At 38.3% G+C, this 18,518-nt stretch overlaps 1 protein-coding gene across 9 annotated transcripts in view; it reads right to left on the bottom strand.

Moving 5' to 3' along the window:
* The window catches only part of LOC102236976 (ankyrin-1-like), a 100,496-nt gene extending 89,748 nt beyond the window's left edge, over positions 1 to 10,748 (bottom strand). For 6 of the 9 annotated variants that reach the window (XM_014468989.2, XM_023343549.1, XM_023343554.1 and 3 more), the window contains exon 1: positions 10,414 to 10,748. In XM_014468989.2, the coding sequence (XP_014324475.1) occupies positions 10,414 to 10,539 (126 nt within the window). In that variant the 5' untranslated portion in view covers positions 10,540 to 10,748. The remainder of the gene's footprint in view (positions 1 to 10,413) is intronic. The other 3 variants (XM_023343559.1, XM_023343552.1, XM_023343562.1) reach the window with 1 other exon arrangement.
* Positions 10,749 to 18,518: the final 7,770 nt, after the last annotated feature.

Genomic DNA, 18,518 nt, shown 5'->3' with positions numbered 1-18,518 from the left:
CAGCTTGGGCTTGGAGCTAAACATAGAGGCCAGAAATTACGTTCCATCACAATCCCTCTAAATATAATGAGACCTTCACTGTGGTGCCATTAGAGAGATCAGTGGCATTTATGCTCTTGTGGACCTGAGTCCACAAGAGCATAAATTCGGTAGTTGTTCTGAACCAGTAAAAAGAAACTATAGATGCATCAAGTTATAGCACCCATATATATTGCTTAAAGCAGAGCACACAAGACGGATGAAGTTGTTTTCTACCAGGCAAAGCAGAGCAGATCAATACCGTAAATGGTAGACAGCCCATTGCAGATGTTCTAGCTCTGTTCTATTAACCCAAGAGTCTGAGGATTTCAACGCAGGGCTCAGAGTACCTGGACATCAAACTGCACTGAGCTCGCTGCCTCACCTCCTGTCCTTTCCACCCTCATCAGCCACAAGGAGCATAAAGGGAAAGAGCTCGGGCTGGATAACAGACACCAAACACCAAGTTTTTTCCCAACAAGCTGTCCGGAGAGGACGTATCAAATTCCTCCTCTCAGAACATATCATCTCATTCTTTCTCCTTCTTTTCCTCTTTTTGTATAGATGTGATGAGGATCCATTTCAATAACCCCGATCTCTCAATTCTTGTTTCAGGCAGTTATGTAACAGCTGCACTACCAGAATAACAATTGGAAAAAGAGATTAGCACAATCGGCCAAGGAGAGACAGACGGAGGGAGGAGAGGGATGAGGGGAGAAGATGGAGCAAAGGAAGGGAGGGAGGGAAAATCTAAGGAAGCCCCTTTCAATAATGACACATCAGTTGTAGTTGTGTGAGAGCAAGCTCACACCGATGCTGCAAATCTTAATTCCTGAACGCAAACCTCTGTTTGTTCTTTGAGTGCTGCAGTGATGCACGTTTTGTGAATTCAGCTTTAATGAGAATCACCAGCCAGGAAGCACAACAATAAACAGAGATCCCCAGGCTTTTCAGCATTATCAAAATGATGCATCATTTTTTTTTTCATTCATTAAGGCGTTATGAGGACATAACAAGCAGGTGAAGATGAATGTGGCTTCGGACTTGGAGAGTGAATTGCTGCAGTAAGGTGAAAACTGTGGTGGGGAGCTTTGAGCGTGCATTTAAAAATATCTTGAGGATTCACAGTTTTAGGGAAGCCTCAGCTCTGCAGAGAGAGGCTGCCTTGTGAATATTTGATGTTATTTCTTGTTTCTCTTTTAAAACAGAAGGCTACCACTTGTGGGAGTAGGGACTTTTTCTGATTATTGGATTTTCTAAGACATTTGATTTAAAGCTATTATTCTCTGCTACCTCATAAATTGAGTTTGTGTTCGTCCAAACAGAAGTACTGAGGATGGAGGACCTCTAACTGGCCCCACATGTGCTTTTTATACACACTTTAATTAAAGCAGAGCAGGTTGCAGCTTTTCACTATGGCTCCAAGAGCCAGACTCAGTAAAACTTTGTCGCAGGTACCTTCAACACGAGTGAGAGCCTCAGCTAGACCTACAAAATCATCTGTCATGGAGGCTGTACAGGACCACAGTCCCCTGAAGGCATACATGATATGGGATTTATTAGACTCAGAGAAATGAGTGAAGGCTGCGCAAAGAGAGGAGGGATATATAGACTGCAGGTTGGTAAAACTGGTGATAAGTCGAGATGTAAACACACTGTAGCTAACATACATGAAGATTTGATTTATTCTTTTAACTCCAACTACAACGCAATTTTAAAAAAACTAATTCTAACCTGAATTTAGAATCCCTCTAACAGAACAGTTTCTGGACCCAAAAACTATCTGTGTCAAACAGAAGGTCGAAACTTTCACAACACGAAGCAGAAATAATAACAGATGTTTATTATTGCCACCACACATTGAGCAGGAAAGTAAAAAAAAAAATTCCAATGCTCACTATAAGAGAACTGCATCAAACATCTCAACTATGAGGGACCATCTATAAAATCTACTGGTTGTGAGTAATACCGTAAAAAAATGTTCTGCTGTACTATGAATGGATGTAAACGTGTGTAGTCTGTTAAACTCCAAGGAGTTTAGTATGATCTGCTTCGGTCAGATGAATTTTCTCTGACTTTTTGTGCCTGTTTTGCTTCTAAAGGTCTTAGTAACATTGAAATAGTGCACAGCATAATAATTCTTTAAAATCAGATTTTAAGTAAAATTCTGGTAAACTCAGAAAACTGGAAATCTGTGGTCAATAGGCCTTTCAGAAGTCTAAATGTCAAACATACCGTATATTCCCATATCACAAAGGAAATGATTAATCAGACCTGAGGTCTTCCTCCAAGACCAGCTCAGTCCCCAGACCTCTGGTCCCGCTGTCTTTATGATCCATGTGAAATATGTGAAATATTAGAGCAGAAGCTGTTCTTCTGGCAAAATGACAATGTACAAAGTGTGACAGAAGGGCTGCAGAAAAGTGCTGCACTGGTAATTGTGTTAAACAGCCCCCCCCCACACACACACACACACATTTTATAAGTTAAATCAGCTTTATGGTTGAATTTGTTTTCAGAGTGAATTTACACCGTTTCAATAAAACAATATATTTGAAGGCTTTAAGCATACCTTTACCACTGGTGCCAACAAATTTGTACACAGCTGTGTTTAGATAGTAAAGAACAAAGTGTTTGTTTCTGCTGATTCAAGCAGCAGAGCTAACCAGTTATTGCTGGTTTCATATATTTTATTATACAACTTTCTTACCTGTCTGTCGCTCAGTTTAATTTACATGCTACAATAAAAACAGATCCTCAATCAAAAACAAGGCTATATTGCAAAAATAAATCCAAAAGCTGAATGAAATCAGCAGCTTAGTTAGAGATCCGATAACTGACTGTTCATAAACGAAGCTTGAGTCTCAAATAAATGTAGAAAAAGAGGATTTCCTTCACTGTTTGTGCAAGATGGCCTGCTTTAAAAATATCTGAAGTTGTTAATCCCCCAGCTTTTTAATGCGTATGTTTCCTCACAGAAACAAATGGCACAAAAAACTTCAACAGTCAGCATGTTTTAGTTAGAGAAATCAGACGGAAACAGCCAAGTTTGGAGCAAAAATAAAAAATCCAGTCAAAAACATGATCAGATAATTAGGAGTTCATAAGACTTTACAATAAAGTGCTGTGAAAATAGTATTTACCCCATTGCCAAGATAATTATTTCAAATCAAACTAATAAACAATGGAGATTTACAAAAAATACTCAATGATAACTCATCCAGGATCAGAGGTCACAGATTATGATTCAACAAGATAGTTGATAAAAGTAGCTAAATGTGAGCGATACAAGGCTAGTATTAGTGTTACTAAAATGTAAACAAAGGCAGGTCTCGCATTTCCCCAAAACATCTTTATTTTACTAATAATTTGATTAAACATTTAAGCTTCAAGACATTGACAACTTGCTGCTGTTGATGGAACAACAGAAAATCCTGATGAAAAATGCCCAACTATCAGTTCATGACCTTATCAAGTGCAGTCAAACTCAAGACTTAAATCTGATTCTGATTGTATGTTAATCTGTTTCTAATCTAAAACAGATTAAAAAACACCAAATAAGTTTGATTTATACTAATTTTACAAAGAAGAGTGTGTCAATGACATGACGTATGGTTCAACGCCTTGTCAGGTTTAAGGGCTAAAGTTACTTTTCTTCACTGAGCCAAGTTGATATTTTTTCACTCAATACATTTTTATAAAGAGGCTTTCCAAAAAACGTTACTGCACATCCGATTATTGCATCTTCTTCTGCTTATGGTCCATTTTATTAGGCCACAATTATGTCAACCAAATGAGACGCTCTTTGTTATTGAGTGGCTCCCACAGTCACCAAAACAGTGACAGCAGATTTGATGCATTAGAAAGCAGCTAATCAACCAACGTGATGAAAAGCTTAACTAAACCATAACCTTAAGGCGATGCATCCAACAGCGAGAGAAGTCAGTACAAGGAGTTCTGGGAACAAAAGGAAGCCATGGATCAGCTTGATGCTGCTTACCCAGCACTTTATACAGACACGATTAAGCACAGTACCACAGCTACTTCTGAAAAACAGAAAATCTCTCTAATTTCTCATTCAGAGCACAAAGTCAATATTTACTCAGGGGTTTAAAAATAGCTTCACATTTTGAGAAGCATATTAATGTAAAGAAATTAAATGGTAAATCAGCTTCTTTCCCATTTTCTTTAAAAGTTAAGCATTGCCAATGAGCAATTTAATCTTAATCTCCAGCCAGTATTGACAATATTTTGATCTGTCTAACTTTAAAGAAGAATATCAAAGCTTTTCTAATGTTTTTATTAACTATAAGCCATGTGTACATTTTATGCCATATTCCTTTGGGAAGAAAAATACAAATAAAAATGTATTTTCTTCTAGCTTTTGAAATTAAATTTAGAAAACTTGAGATGAAATATAAAATCTTATTTGACATAGAAACAGTTAACAGGTATCAGAACATTAAGATGATCCTTCAATAATTGCAAAAAGGAAAGAATTATGACATTTACAACACAAGCACAGGTAAGTTTAAATTGTGTTGACATGCTAAACTCAAAGCAAAGACAGTCTAAAAAATTTTAAATTACCAATAAACTCCTGAAAACTAATCAAATATTTGAGGAAATTGTGGCTATTTTGTTTGTTGTATGCTGATTTTCAAAGTTATACAATAGAAATTATGTTAAATATTTTACAAAAAGTTTATCCACATTCTTGGGTATCTTGAAACAAAATGGCAAGCTGTTATTTTCAAATTCTTGCTTTTCTGAAACATTTAGGCATACAAATTATTTTGTTCAAGAATAACTGATTTTCTTAATATGCCACAATATATATTCTAAAGAAGAATATCAAAGCTTTTCTAATTTGGACATATTTACTTTAAAGTAAAGTGACATTATTTAAAACAGAAACTGATGCAGACATTCATTAGCTCTCCACGGCTAACTAGCTCTAGAAATAAAAGCTGTAGATGGAGAAACTAAGCTGATTATTGGCATGGAGAGGTTAATAGAATAAAGACGTGCAGAGGTTTTAAAAACCATCTATGGCTGCATCTGGTTGAAAGCAGCAGCCAACATTTTCATTACAAGACCTAAAAAAAATTCAGCTACTTGTAAATATTTCTTGTAAATAACACACAGTGGGGAAACTAAATGAGTTTAACTCAGTCCTATTAAGGCTGCTTCAAACATCAAGCAGACAAGCTATGGCTAGCATATCTAGCCAGCTAACATCAGGTTATGTTACTCTTAAAAAACAGAAAGTCAACCCTTAGCCCAGGCCAAAAAGGTATTGCATGAACCAGCATCCTAACTTTATGCATCAGAGTCAAAATGACCCTAAATAAATGTTATAACTGGTGCTACTAATCAGCAGTTATAACATGAAAATATCAATAATAAATTTTGTCTTTTGGTTGTAGCAAAACGCAAACAAACCATGATGTGCATATTTATTACATTTTTGTGTAAATACCATAGCACTATACTTTTAACTCAAGGTTATCATACCAAAGGAATCTTGTAGCTCCCCATGCTTACTTCAGGGTTATGATTACACATGAGGTCATAAAGGACATTTAGATAAATTATTCACTCTGATGACCGTAACTGTGGTACAGATAAGCAGGACTGATCTGCAGACACCGTGAAGCTGCTGGCTTTGATGCTGTTAAGACACTATGTTTCTAATCCACTCCAACAAACCTGAAAACACAAAGTCACATAAATACACGGCAAAACACCTCAGCACAAATCTGTTATAGACAGCAAGACATTAAGTTGATCGACAGCTCCGCTTGCTGTTGAGGCGTGGAAGGTAGGAGATACATTTTGGAGGGCAGACGGAGACGTTGTTGGAATGCTGATCTGCTCCAGCCTCGTCTGGTTTACATGAAGACAGGTTGAGGGCAGAGCTATGAGACAGTGCTGTCTAACTTTGCAGTGTTCACTAACAGCCTTTTGAGCCGTGGCATTCTGCACCAGTGCAGCTCATTTTTACCGCTAAGGTGCCTGATGGGCTGCTGTGCATTTACAGCCAACATACTGCCAGACAAATATGCCAACAAAGCAGCGCAGTGCATCCTGAGCAGACTTATTGTATTGATGAGTTTCAGAGTAAGCACTACTGATAGGCCACAATGCTTCTTTGCACTTGAGCAGCCAAAGAATCCAGTGTAAACAGAAAGGCTGGCCTTTCTATTGCAGCATTTCATTCAGTCTCAAAATTTTTTAAAATGCTTAGTTCAGTGTAATAAGTTCATAAAATACATTCTCTGGAAGTTTAAATTGATTGAACTATGTGTCAACAATATTTAGGCAATTAAATATGGGTCCATTTATCCTTTACAAACTGTTGTACATTTATAGATTTTTGGTTAATTTTCCACCTATTTTTAATAAATACAAACGTTTGCTGTTAATAGTTAACATAATAAAATTAGTCAGGTTTTATGTAACTGCAAACATTTATCAAAAAGATTGTAAGGACACCTTGCAACTGCTTTCTCAAGACATTTATGGTCTAAAAATCACAAGGTTTATACTTTTCCTTCCTTCTACATGTGAAACCTTGTATATATCGTCTCCCTACAGCTACAGCTATGGCATGGTCAATAAAGAAAAATGTGACTTATTATTGTCTAGATCTAATAAGAATATAATGAAATACTAAAACTTGTTTTTAAATACAAATTCTTTTTCTAAAAAACAGGAAAGGGAAAATGGTTTAATAAAATACAATTTTTCAGCAATTTGACAAACTGCACAGTGATCCTAATCTAGACTGTTTCTTAGTTTTTAAGACTGTAATGTAATAAGGTGGTGATGCAATCAGTGTGGACAAGTTAAATTTTTTTTTACCTATATCAGGAAAAGATGACGAGAGAATGATTATGTAATATTAAAGTTCAATGTTTTGGTCAAAACTTTGCCATAAAAGAAATAAAACCAGATCACTAGTTTCCTGGTAAGAACAGACAGAAGGTGAATCTGAAAACTATCAACTACACTTTAGATCATGATCTACAAAATGTAAGTCAAAATATATATATATGCTGAACTCACAATGTAACAGATGTAGAAAATATTTCAAACTCAACGTGTCCTATGATCATGTAAGAGTCTCTAAGCTGTTTTTTACACTCTGGAAAAAATGTACTAAAACCTGCAGGTATTAAGTTTTTCCTATTTTTGTCCCTCATGCTGACTTAAGACAAAGATCGCAGCAAAGCACAACTTCATGGCTGCTGTCACGAGGTAATCCCTGACACATCAAAGCTGTTGGACACAAAAGCACATAAAAGAGGTGAAAATGGGTGCTGACCAGGACAATATAGGCGTTGTTCGCATCCTGACAATGCTCATTTTGCAAGAGGAGCAAACTCATCAATAAAAGTAATTTGAGGACAACATTATCCACCACTCAGCAGTTGACCTGCGCTGTACAATGCCACAACACCGTGGAGCTAATTAAAACGCAACTTTCACCCATTGATGAGGAATTGTTGTTTTCATTCATCTGTAGATGAAGATTTATGTGCTCACAAGCTCCACACAGTCATCAGAAACACCAACTCATTTTTACCTCATGCAGAGAGGAGTGAAAAATTGCATCTTCAAAAATTAAAAGAAATTGATTGAAAATAAATTAGGCCTTTGACTTTTAAAGCCGCACTAGGATAATTATAGACAATCGTTGCCCCTGACTTAACCTAAAGGAAATTTGCCACAACTGAAAGGTCAAAAAATTACACAGGCAAATCACTCTGCATTTTGGAGGCTTACCTTGTTTAAACCTTAGATGTTTAGATTGTTATGCTCCTGAATGGTAAAGTAAACAACGTGGAAAGACTGAGGGAGCAATCTGGGGCTTCGAAAAGAAAAACTGTAGCAGCTTCTGAGTCTGGTAAAGGAATAATAGAGATATTAGAAGGATTAAAAATTGGTTGTCCTGTTACCAAAAAATTGATTTCAGGAGGAGTAAATTCAAGCCGAGGTTTGGCTCTCCAAGCAAATCTTGAATAGCCAAGCAGAGAGCAGAGTAAAAGATGCTACAAGCAGACTCCAAAGCCCTAAAATTTCCTTTTCATTTACAGGTGTACAAGGAGTTTGTTCACTGAAAAACAGACAATTTGCCAGAGATTTAGGCAGAAACTTGAATTATGTGGACACCAAAACCAAATATATGTTTGATGTAAACCAATCACATCATCCAAGGAAAAAAATATCATGCCAACAATGAAGCATGGAGGCAAAAGTGTCATTATTTGGCATGCTTTGCTGAAGCAGGACCCGACCAGCTCAGCATCATAAAACCCACCATACATTTGACCAGGTATCACAGAATACTTGAGAAAAACAGAAAAAGACTTCAAGCCGAACTCGACCATGAAGATGTCGATTATCCAAAAAATAAGAACTAAGACCATGGAAAGTCACAGAGAAGCAGAATCAAAGCCCGGATCTTGATATAATTCAGTTTCAGTGGGAAGATTTCAACCTGCCTTCACATGCAGGAAACCCCTCAAACATCTTCCAGCTGAAAGTGAAGAGCGGGGCAAACCTTCCTCACACTGAGGTCAGAGACTGGTAGATATAAGGTCTCTGGAGTTATTCAGCCAAATAGAGACTGGCTATTAAAGACTTTTTCTTCACTTAGAAAAAACATTTTTGCTGATATCTTTTAATGTGAAAACAAGGATTAAGTTCTGGTGTTTACCTGCAATTACATCATATTCCACAGAGATAAATTGACAAAAAACACAAGACATTTAAAAGTTTAAAACGTTTAAAAGTGTCTGTCACAAGTACAGTTTTATTCTAGCCACTACTGGAAATCTGTTGACAGGGACATTCATAAAGAGGGGATCACTGCTATTCACCAACCTTCCTAAGAAAACAGGTGTGAATGTAGACTTTAGTTTTTCGACAGCCGGGCAAAGTGTGAATTACTGCCTGGAGAAAGAGCTGAAGGCATCAGGAAGGAAACAATGAGTGACAGAAAGAATCCCTCCAGTATTAAGATCTGCTCTAAAAAACATTAATGGCTACAAGCCAGTGTTAAAAAAAGGAAGGAGAGGAGAGAAGGAGAGGTTATGAAGAAGAGCTGAAGGAGGGAGAGCTTTTCCCAGATTGAAGCTGCATGGTTGTGTAAGAGATAAGAGATGTTCAAATCGAATACCAGACCCTTTAAGTCAAAGTTGAACTGCCTTTGCACCCTCTACAGCACTCCCATCACATCCTCATTCACACTGTAAGAGCAGCAGGCTTTCCCTTCTTGAACTTCATCTTCCAGATAGGCTCAGACTGCACTTTCTCACACAAGCAATATGCACACACACAGTCATCTCTACATTCACTTCCTGAAATAAAAGGTTGATAAGGTATGGCTTTTAAAGAATAGGAGGAGGTGAAGAAAAAAGACCATGGGAGCTTAAACAGCTTACAAAAGTCAGAGTGATGGCATGTGTGTCACTGTGCTGATTAATTTCCATCAAAAACAGAAAAAAAGATCAATCTGAAACAGAAATCTATCTATGTGCAACTGCCTAATAATTTTTCTCTTTGACTTTCTGTTAACTTAGAGATTTTGCTCAAATACATCTGAAAAGTCTTTAAAGTTGCCTTTGAGCCCAGCCTCCCCTGTGGGAAAGAAGAAGCTGTGCTGTGTTTCTGTTCATAAAGCTGTCTCTCCTGCATCAGCGTCAGATTGGTTTACAGCTAGCCTGGCACACAGCACACTCACAGGACGGCTGAACTCGTTTACCGACGACCGGTTTCACCACCAATACACAATCTGCGGATGACTCATTTTCATTAATGAGTTTCAGTGAAAAGCAGCGAGCGTCCAGAGGAATGAAGCAGACCTGATGATGTGGGGGGGGGGGGTTTATTGCTATAACGAACCTTGCCAGTTGTTCTGCTCTGCCCGGTACTTCTCAGTCAGACAGAAGCCTGCAGGTTATTGCTCTGCAGTCATTACAATTCCTCACTGAGGAGAAAAAAACTGAGAGAGAGAGGGTCTGTTGCAGAGTCAAGCAAGCTTACTGTCCTGGTGGAGGAATAATTCATACTGCATTGTGAAGACAAAGAAAGAGAAGAGGGTAGAAAACGTACTGAGACAGCTGAGACAGGACAGTCGATAAAGCAGTCAGGAGTAGGACAGCATGCAGTGTGTGCTACCATTTCCTCGTGTCTGTATGCACAGGACATACATGTATTTCAGTGTACACACAGTGGAAACACACTCTGAACAGGGTTCCCATGTGTGCCCTGGCACCCCCTGACATAGCATGACAGAGAAAACAGGAGGGTTGTCTCAACCTTTCTAGCCACCCCTCCCAGTCACCCCACCCCTGCCTGCCCCCCACCTGTGAAGGGTCCCAGTACCTTGCGCTTTTTATCCCGGGAGCGACTCCTCTTTCTCAGCCTCTCCTCCTCCTTCTCTTTCTCTTCCTTCTCCAACTGGGCTTCTAAATCCTTGTTCTTGCGGAGATGTTTGGCTGCTTGTGCCATGTTGGTGGTGTTGCTGTTGCTGCTGCTGCTGCTGGTGCGGGTATCTGCGGCGTTGGCGTGTCCAGATCTTGTTACAACGCACTTGCGGAGGGGACGGGTCTCCTACCTGATGCGGGCCAACACTAGCGCTGCTGCTGACTGTTGTTCCTCTGTGGCCCTGCAGAGTCTGTGAGCGTGCTCACCCTCTGCCTCCTCCTCCTCCTCCTCCTCCTCTTCAGCAGTGCAGTCACACACACACAGCGGCGGTCCTCAGCCGTCTGCTGTGGGATGCTACTGCAGCGCAGCTCTCTTGCTCTCCCTCCCTCTCTCTTTTGCACACTCTTCCCTATCTCACTTTCTGTGCTCAGTTTTTTCCCTCTCAGGTCTCCCTCCTTCACTAATCCAAAGACAGAGAGTGTATATAACAGTGCACAAACAGGTTTGTCTTCTTTTATAGCTACTTTCCTTCCCTGCATCTCTTCCCCACATGCTGTAAAATGGCTTCGATCCTCCTGCCACCCTCCCCATCAACAAAGATTGCAAAAGGATGAACTGACAGTTGGCAAATAGCAGGAGCAGCTTTAAATCAAAGTCAGCTCTCCCTTCTCATGCTGCATTGATTTTGTTTCCTTTTCCTGTATTTAATTTCCCAGTATCTCATAGACCTGCTGTGTGTCCATCTGTGTAGGATCGCTCGCTGGGCAGTGCAGGGATCCCGTCATCGCCCCCGCCAGTCATGCACATACACACACACGCAAGCACACCAGGATAATTTAGGAAATAAAAAAGAAATTCTTAGACATGTATTAGGTATTGGATGGGGGGTCTGCTACTTGTCTACTCCCTACTATCTTTCTGCCCTCCCCCCCACCTCTCTACCTCACTCGCTAATGTTCAGGCGCTGCAGCAGACAGGATCGGTGCCCGTGCAAGGCTGTTGGTGCAGTCTGCATGTTTCTTTCAGAGTGAGGCAGGGAGCAATTACTGTGGATTTCACATCTGTTGGAAAGCAGGAATACTGATTAAAAGTGGTGCTTCATTTATTTCCCTAAATCATATTTTCTTAGCTAAACACAAACAGTGTTTCTTGAAGAAGAGTTATTGTTAAAAACATATACATTTACTATTTCTAATAATGAAGTCCCCCCAAAAAACAAGTGCACAGTAAAAAGAGTGCTAATGGTGTTGGCACCTGTTTACTGGTATTGCTCTGCCTCTCCTCCTCTCTTTGCCTTCCTCCCCACCCTTTTCTTCCCCATTTTCTCCCTCCATCCTCCTCTCTCTGAAACTGCTGGCACAGGCAAAAACAATCCTTTAACATCTCTCTCGCCTGGCTCACTATACATCACACATATAGTTTACAAAGACACTTTAGAAGCACTAACACACCTAGGGTCTGCACACATGCCATCACATGTGCTGACACATACTTAGAGTCATAAAGCTGCTGATGTGATTGCGCTTAGACTCTTTCACATTTTTATACCTGGCTTGCTTTTCTTTCAATTACTGAGTGCCCATTAATAAAATAAAAAAAGGAAAATTGGTCTTTATTCTGATTTCTCCAACTAATTTTTTTCCTTTGGTCTTGCAGTGACTTCTAATATTTATTGAAATAATTATCTGAACCACATTTTAAAAGTCTACCTGACATTTCAGTTGAACACAAATATAAAGAAATCTTTGCAAAGTCGATTGTTTCTCTGCTGTAACAGTACATCAATAGACAGCCAGTTTATTACCCATTTTTGAGTTGAACAACAAAGTTTAGTATTTGGGTTGCATCCATTAGAAAACTTCCTAAATGCTCTTGTTTAATGTCAGAATATTCTACTACTGTTTGGAGTCATTGATTAGGTGGTTTAAATTAAAAAGAATTTGACATATTGACAATTTAGCAAGTTATTCATGTAGCTAACATGAGTGTCAGTTGTATGTGGGAGAAACCACAACTACTGCTGGATGGTTAGCAGCTTTGTCACACACTGCTGTGAATAGCATCCCATTTTTCCAACAGCATTTATCACAAGTTAACCAAATTTGGATTTGTTGGTCTGTCTGGCATGAACGGCACACCCTCATTCATTCCACAAGTGTTAAACAGGTTTGAGGTCAGGAGTGCAGGCTGGCCTTTCAACTCATGTTCGCAGAGCCAACTAATAATGCATGTGAATGTCAGACCTGAAGAAACTCCTGCAGAGATAAAACATCTCTTACAGTTAAGAAAAACAACAGACAGTAATATTGACAATAGTGTCATTGATAAAGGGCTCAAGTGTTGCACAATTCCAGTAATTATAAAGACCATATAATACAAATGAAATGTAGTGGGATATTGCATTAAATTTCCTGCATTTACATATATATTTTTACTTTACTGTAGTACTGGACTGAGACTAGGTATATGAAAATGTCAAAACCTAAATTACTTGGACCGGTGTTGGCAACAAATAATGCTGAGTAGAACAACCCTAAATTAAAGTGTTGGCAAGACATAAAAAATTAGAAAAAGTTCATAATGTTCCATGAAACATTTCTTTCTTTAAACACTTGCTAGCTAAGTTTTTTCCCATCAGCGCTACCATCACTGCTGATCAGATGTGCTTCTCTACACTGCAGCATGCTAATAAATAAGAGTGGTGATATTGCTTTCTATCTGCAGTGCTACCACACAAATCACTTGCTCATGTGGCCCAGCTATAACACAAACAAACACAAATACTGATGGTGCTGACGGCTCCGTGACAACAGATCCATCACAATATTGAACCCCTGGGGAATATGTCAGAATGAATCACCAGCAGGAACCTGCTGCACAGTTAATACCATTTTATCAGTTTTATTAAGCTTTGCTCTAGCTGAGAAAATGCACAGCGTTCAACGGTGGATTTTCACACAGACAGGCTATCATGTACTGGTGCATCAGGCCTTCTGACCACCACCAGCAGGCAAGGTGGATTAAGTATCTTGAAGAGAGAGAAATATTTTTGTGATCTCACATAAACACAGTTTTCTTTCACTCAACAACCTTGAAGGAGGGTATGGTATATTTTCCAGGTAGATAGTAATATTTCATACCACAATCAAGTAACTATGTTGGATTCTGTTCTTATAAAAATGCTGTATGGGAAATATATCAAAAATAACTTATAAAAAATCTAACTTTGTAATTTGGTGTCTTGAAATTGGGCCTTTGTCTCTTTAAGAAGCTTTTTCTGACACTCCACATTCAGGGCATCATCACAACAATGCTCTTCCTTGATACCATTTACAACTGTTCTTAGGAACACTGAACTGGGAGGTAGTTTATATGATGAACTCAGACTTGCAGCTCCACAAGGTGTTTGCTATTGCTGCTGCCACTAGCCTGGAGAAGTTGAGTGGGCCAGGGGTGCTTGTCAGGTGGAAGCAGGATAAAAAGGCCGCACTTCCTATGAGCAAAAGTTTACAAAAACCTGAATGACTGCCATGGAAGATTTATGTTAATAATGAGGGAACATAATATATAAAGTTCAAAAAAGTACTTTACAGAATATTCTACCCTTTAAAAGATTCAGCAAGCTTTGTGTTATTGGTGACAGGCTAACAGTCAACAAAAGTAATTAAGTTTTGTGAAACTTAATGCTTGCGACCTATAATGCTTGTCAAATATAAGCACTAAAGGTAAATTTGTAGGGCCATAACTTAGCAGAAATGCCATATTTCAAAAATTGTGGAGATTTGTTTAAGACCACCTCTTCAGGTGGTGTCTTCGTAAGTTTATCTAACCTATACGAACAGCCTGTCGGGTGGTCCTGCCTGGCACTAGAAAAGACAGGTTGTAGAGAGCTGAAGGGAACAAAGAGACGCACAGCTACTGCCTGAGCTCCCTTCAGTGTGATAGCCAGCACCCGCCTGCACATTAACTGCTCTACTGCTCCTCCAGAAACAGTGTTTGGGACCTGACAGAGCCACAACAAACAATCGCAGAAACCTACTTCAGTGAAAAGAGACAAGGCAGACAGCCCATTCAAAACATGGAAGCTCACTGTGGATAATCTGCCACATTCAGTGAAAACTCAAAAAGTTTAACTGACGAGGCAGTGGTATGGAGGAGAAAAGTGTGAGGCAAAAACTATACAAGAAGTCAAAAAATGCTGTCAGTGACTGTCAAAACATTATTTCTGTACGTAAAGTATAACTAAAAAGGACGTCTGATGTGAAACTATAGTCTTTTAAAGACATGATCATCAAAAAAAGAAGAGTGTGTCAGGGAGCACCAAAGCAACACAGGGATAGTTAAGCTAAGATTAAACTAAGATATAGTCATTTGCTGCAAATCAGATTGTGTTTTAATGAGGTTCATATGTCAGATTAAAAGTGTTTTTGTAAATAACCATTTAGCAGACATTAACAATATTGTTCATTAAGACAACATTTCTGTATTAAATTGTTTTTGTTGGTTTGATATAATATTCTAACTCTAAATGTTTTGTTTTTTATTATGTCAGAAAATTATAGTTAAAAAATAAAAGCTTGAAAACATCAGTCTGTGTGTAGTTAATCTATATAATGTGTTTCACTTAGTAAACAAGGTTACTGAAATAAACTTTCCAATAATATTCTAACTTAATAAATGGGTCTGTACTGGTCTTCAAAGACACCAAAGTAGACAAACATAAACTGGGAAGGCAATGAGTAGCATGTGAAAAATGTACAAATATAAAGCTAATAATATTTGAATAAAAGATATGACCATCCAAACCTGAGACTAAGAGAAGTGAGACTGATTCAAGTAAAGTAAGAGCAAATCTGACAAGAATACTAACCATAAATTAAATTCATTTCTAAATCAGATGACTTGGAATAAGTTGGTCAAGTGCCTCTGTCCTTTGCATGACTTTTCAAGGATTTAATAAATATTTTCTAATATTTGTCTGAATATATTGTATTTTGCAGTATTTAGGGGAGTGGCATACAAATTGGTGTGGGCCAGTAACACAACAAAAGACACAGATTCAAAATGTTCCATCATTTGATTATCACAAGTCACGGTCAATTTAGTAAAGAACAGGAGTACAGAAAAACATGCTGCCCCAACCCCACTTGTTTTTTTTAATACAGATTTTTACTGGCAGTAGTATAAATCAAATATTTTCTACAACTAATACATTAACTGTAGAGAAATATTTTAGGTAACAAAAAACAGTAATTGTGTGGAAACTAAGAAGAGCACAGCCGGTCATAACAACAATACCAAGTATTTGAATGTGTTTATTTAAAAAAATTAAAAGCATAAAAAAAAATCTGAGTCATAAAAAAGAAACCATAGGGAATATAAACAAGCAACTCAGAACTATAGCATATATGAAAGAAATTAATCCAAAAATCAAAGGTTCTGCAGATACGTGTCATTTTTAAACTATGGATTGTGGCATTCCAGAAACAAGAGAGAAAAGCACAGAAGGCCCCATCTCCCATGGTGCTTAGCTTTTTTCTGGACATGGAGAGGCGTTTTGATTGAGTGGAGCAGAGGAGTGGGCTCTTATTGGTAGGTGTGTGTCTCCATGCATGGTGAGTGTGGAGGGAGATCTGGCAGAGAAAGGAAGTCCGTGAAAGGAATCAGGAATTTACACAATATGTTAATATTTTCACACGCATCCTGGCCCTAGCTGCAGAGCTTTAAGTGAATTAAGTCTCTGCAAACCATGCTGGAGATCCTGATTAGAAGAGTTTTACTGTAGTCCAGTCTGGAGAAGACAAAGCCGTTATTAAAGTAAAGTTGTTTTAAAACGATAATTAGCAACCAATGAGTGACAGTTCTGGCTGCAGGCTGGCTACACATTTGTCTACACGCCTGAGAAATTGAACAGCTAATATTCACTGGTTAAATTGTTCTATTACTCTATAAGAAGAAAATCAAAAGGTTATAATACTTTCTGCAGTAAGAACAAAAATACCGCTAGGTTTTCCATTTGTTTCCTAAATTGCTCAGATCTAAATAAAAATCTTACATTGAACGGTGGATCTCTTTCACACACCATAACTCTGATGAAAGACCTTAGAAAACTTTTCATGACACTGAAGATCACTATGTTTGAACTATCTGTACAGTTTTTAAATTGGCTTATTAATAAGCAAATTAACAGTGAAAAAAAGAGAGGTTCAGACATGTAAACTCCAGCACTTAAGGAATGGTGTTTTAGACCTCTACACTACTAATCAGATACATATTTTTTATGTGATGTTAGCAATGTGGTCACTGATGATCAGCTTTGCATCAGTTTTATTAATACACCCTCTGCAGATGCAGAAAATGCAACAAGCCAGCCAACCGTGTTCCCGCTTTACATTACTGCTCATGCTGAATCCTCCCCTACATTTGTAACACAGAGAGAGTCTCCTGTGTGTTTGCTGGCAGAGGTCCACAGCCTACAGTGAGATACAGTATTCTGCAAGCCTGGGCCATCCTCTGCACCATCAACCTAGGCTTTTAGCAGATGTATTTTATCAGCAGCATTAGTCACCATCAGCCCAAAATAAGCTGAGGGGATGTATAAAAGCCCCTAATGCATTTGTGCACCTACAGTATGAATGAACTCCAGATGTAATTTTGTGATTTAAAGTGAATCAAAGGATTACACATTCTTTTATCCATCAGAAACTGATTATGGCCCGTAGTCAGAGGAAAGGTAAAAAAATAAATAAATAAATAAAAATGTCAGCAGTGAAACAAAAGCGAAGTTGCACCCTCTGCTGGTTAAAGATTAGTACTGCATTGGCAACGTTATTAAAGTGTTAGAAAGTTAAGAAAAACTTGATTATGACTTTCCCCTAAAATTCATAAATTCAAGTGTGTTTAATCAAAAATAGATGATGGAAACACAGATAAAAAAGACCCAAGAGTTAGTGAGAGCCTAAATAACTAAACTGACCACATTTATAAAGCAAAAACAACAAGTTTGTCTGAGCCCTGAGCGATCTATGGAAATTATTACACCATGGATCATCTTGCCCCCTGTGGATGACAATATTGAGAAGAAGTATACGCAGAAAGCAGAGATTAACACTTGACTGCAGCACAAAACAGAGAGCGCAGAGCAATACCACTATGGAAAATAGGAAACCCAATATTCAGACAGCAATGTATATCCAATTGCAAATAAAGAAATATCAACTCACAACAACAGTCCAGCCATGGCAAACATTACTTATTCATTTAGAGATTTAACTTTTGGAATCTGCTTTTAATCCTTTACAGTCAAAATATTGTAAAATAAATTAACATGAAAGCCTACATCACAGTTTAATATATTGCCAAATATGCTGATTGTGAAATATACAAGCTAGATGGACCTAAACCTGAGAAAATAAGGTGGTTTTGGGGAACATGCAGAACTGTCAAGTCTTTTAAAAGTGCATGTAAAGCTACTGATATTTCCCCATAGGGAAAGCTGCGTGTTTTCTGAAATAGATGGGGATGTTCATGGCTTCAACTCATGACAGGGTACGTCAATTTTCTGTGATGTGATAATATGCATAAATCCCAAAGCTGTCTGAGAGCCTCTCAGTCGTCAAATAATAGTTAGTGAAGAAGTTATGGCTTAAGTTTCACTTGAGGTTTCAACCACCAAATCTGACCAGGTTATAGACACTCTGAAGTGTGAGAAAGTTTTAAATGTGATGAAGGACTGTCATGTCTTCCAGAGCCATTAAAGCAAAAGGCAGATATGCAATAGTGTAATGAAGTGTGAGTTTGAGGATGGATCAAAATGCAGACAGCTGGGAGCATGGATCATGTTGAAAGATTTAATGGAGAAACAAAATACAAAAAAACTTAAAAAAAAACCATGGAGGACACAGGGAACCAGACCAGAACAAATAAACAAAAAATCACAGGAACAAAGGACAACAAAAGGGTACGGGATTTAACAGGATTAGACAGGACGAACAGGTAAGAGGAAGTGAGAATGATGTGCTTAAGTACTGGGAGGTTGAATGCTGAGCAAAAACCGTGGGCTG

This window comes from Xiphophorus maculatus, chromosome 12 (genome assembly GCF_002775205.1).
Source record: "Xiphophorus maculatus strain JP 163 A chromosome 12, X_maculatus-5.0-male, whole genome shotgun sequence".
NCBI classification, from domain to species: domain Eukaryota; kingdom Metazoa; phylum Chordata; class Actinopteri; order Cyprinodontiformes; family Poeciliidae; genus Xiphophorus; species Xiphophorus maculatus.
This window is presented reverse-complemented; position numbering and strand designations above follow the sequence as displayed.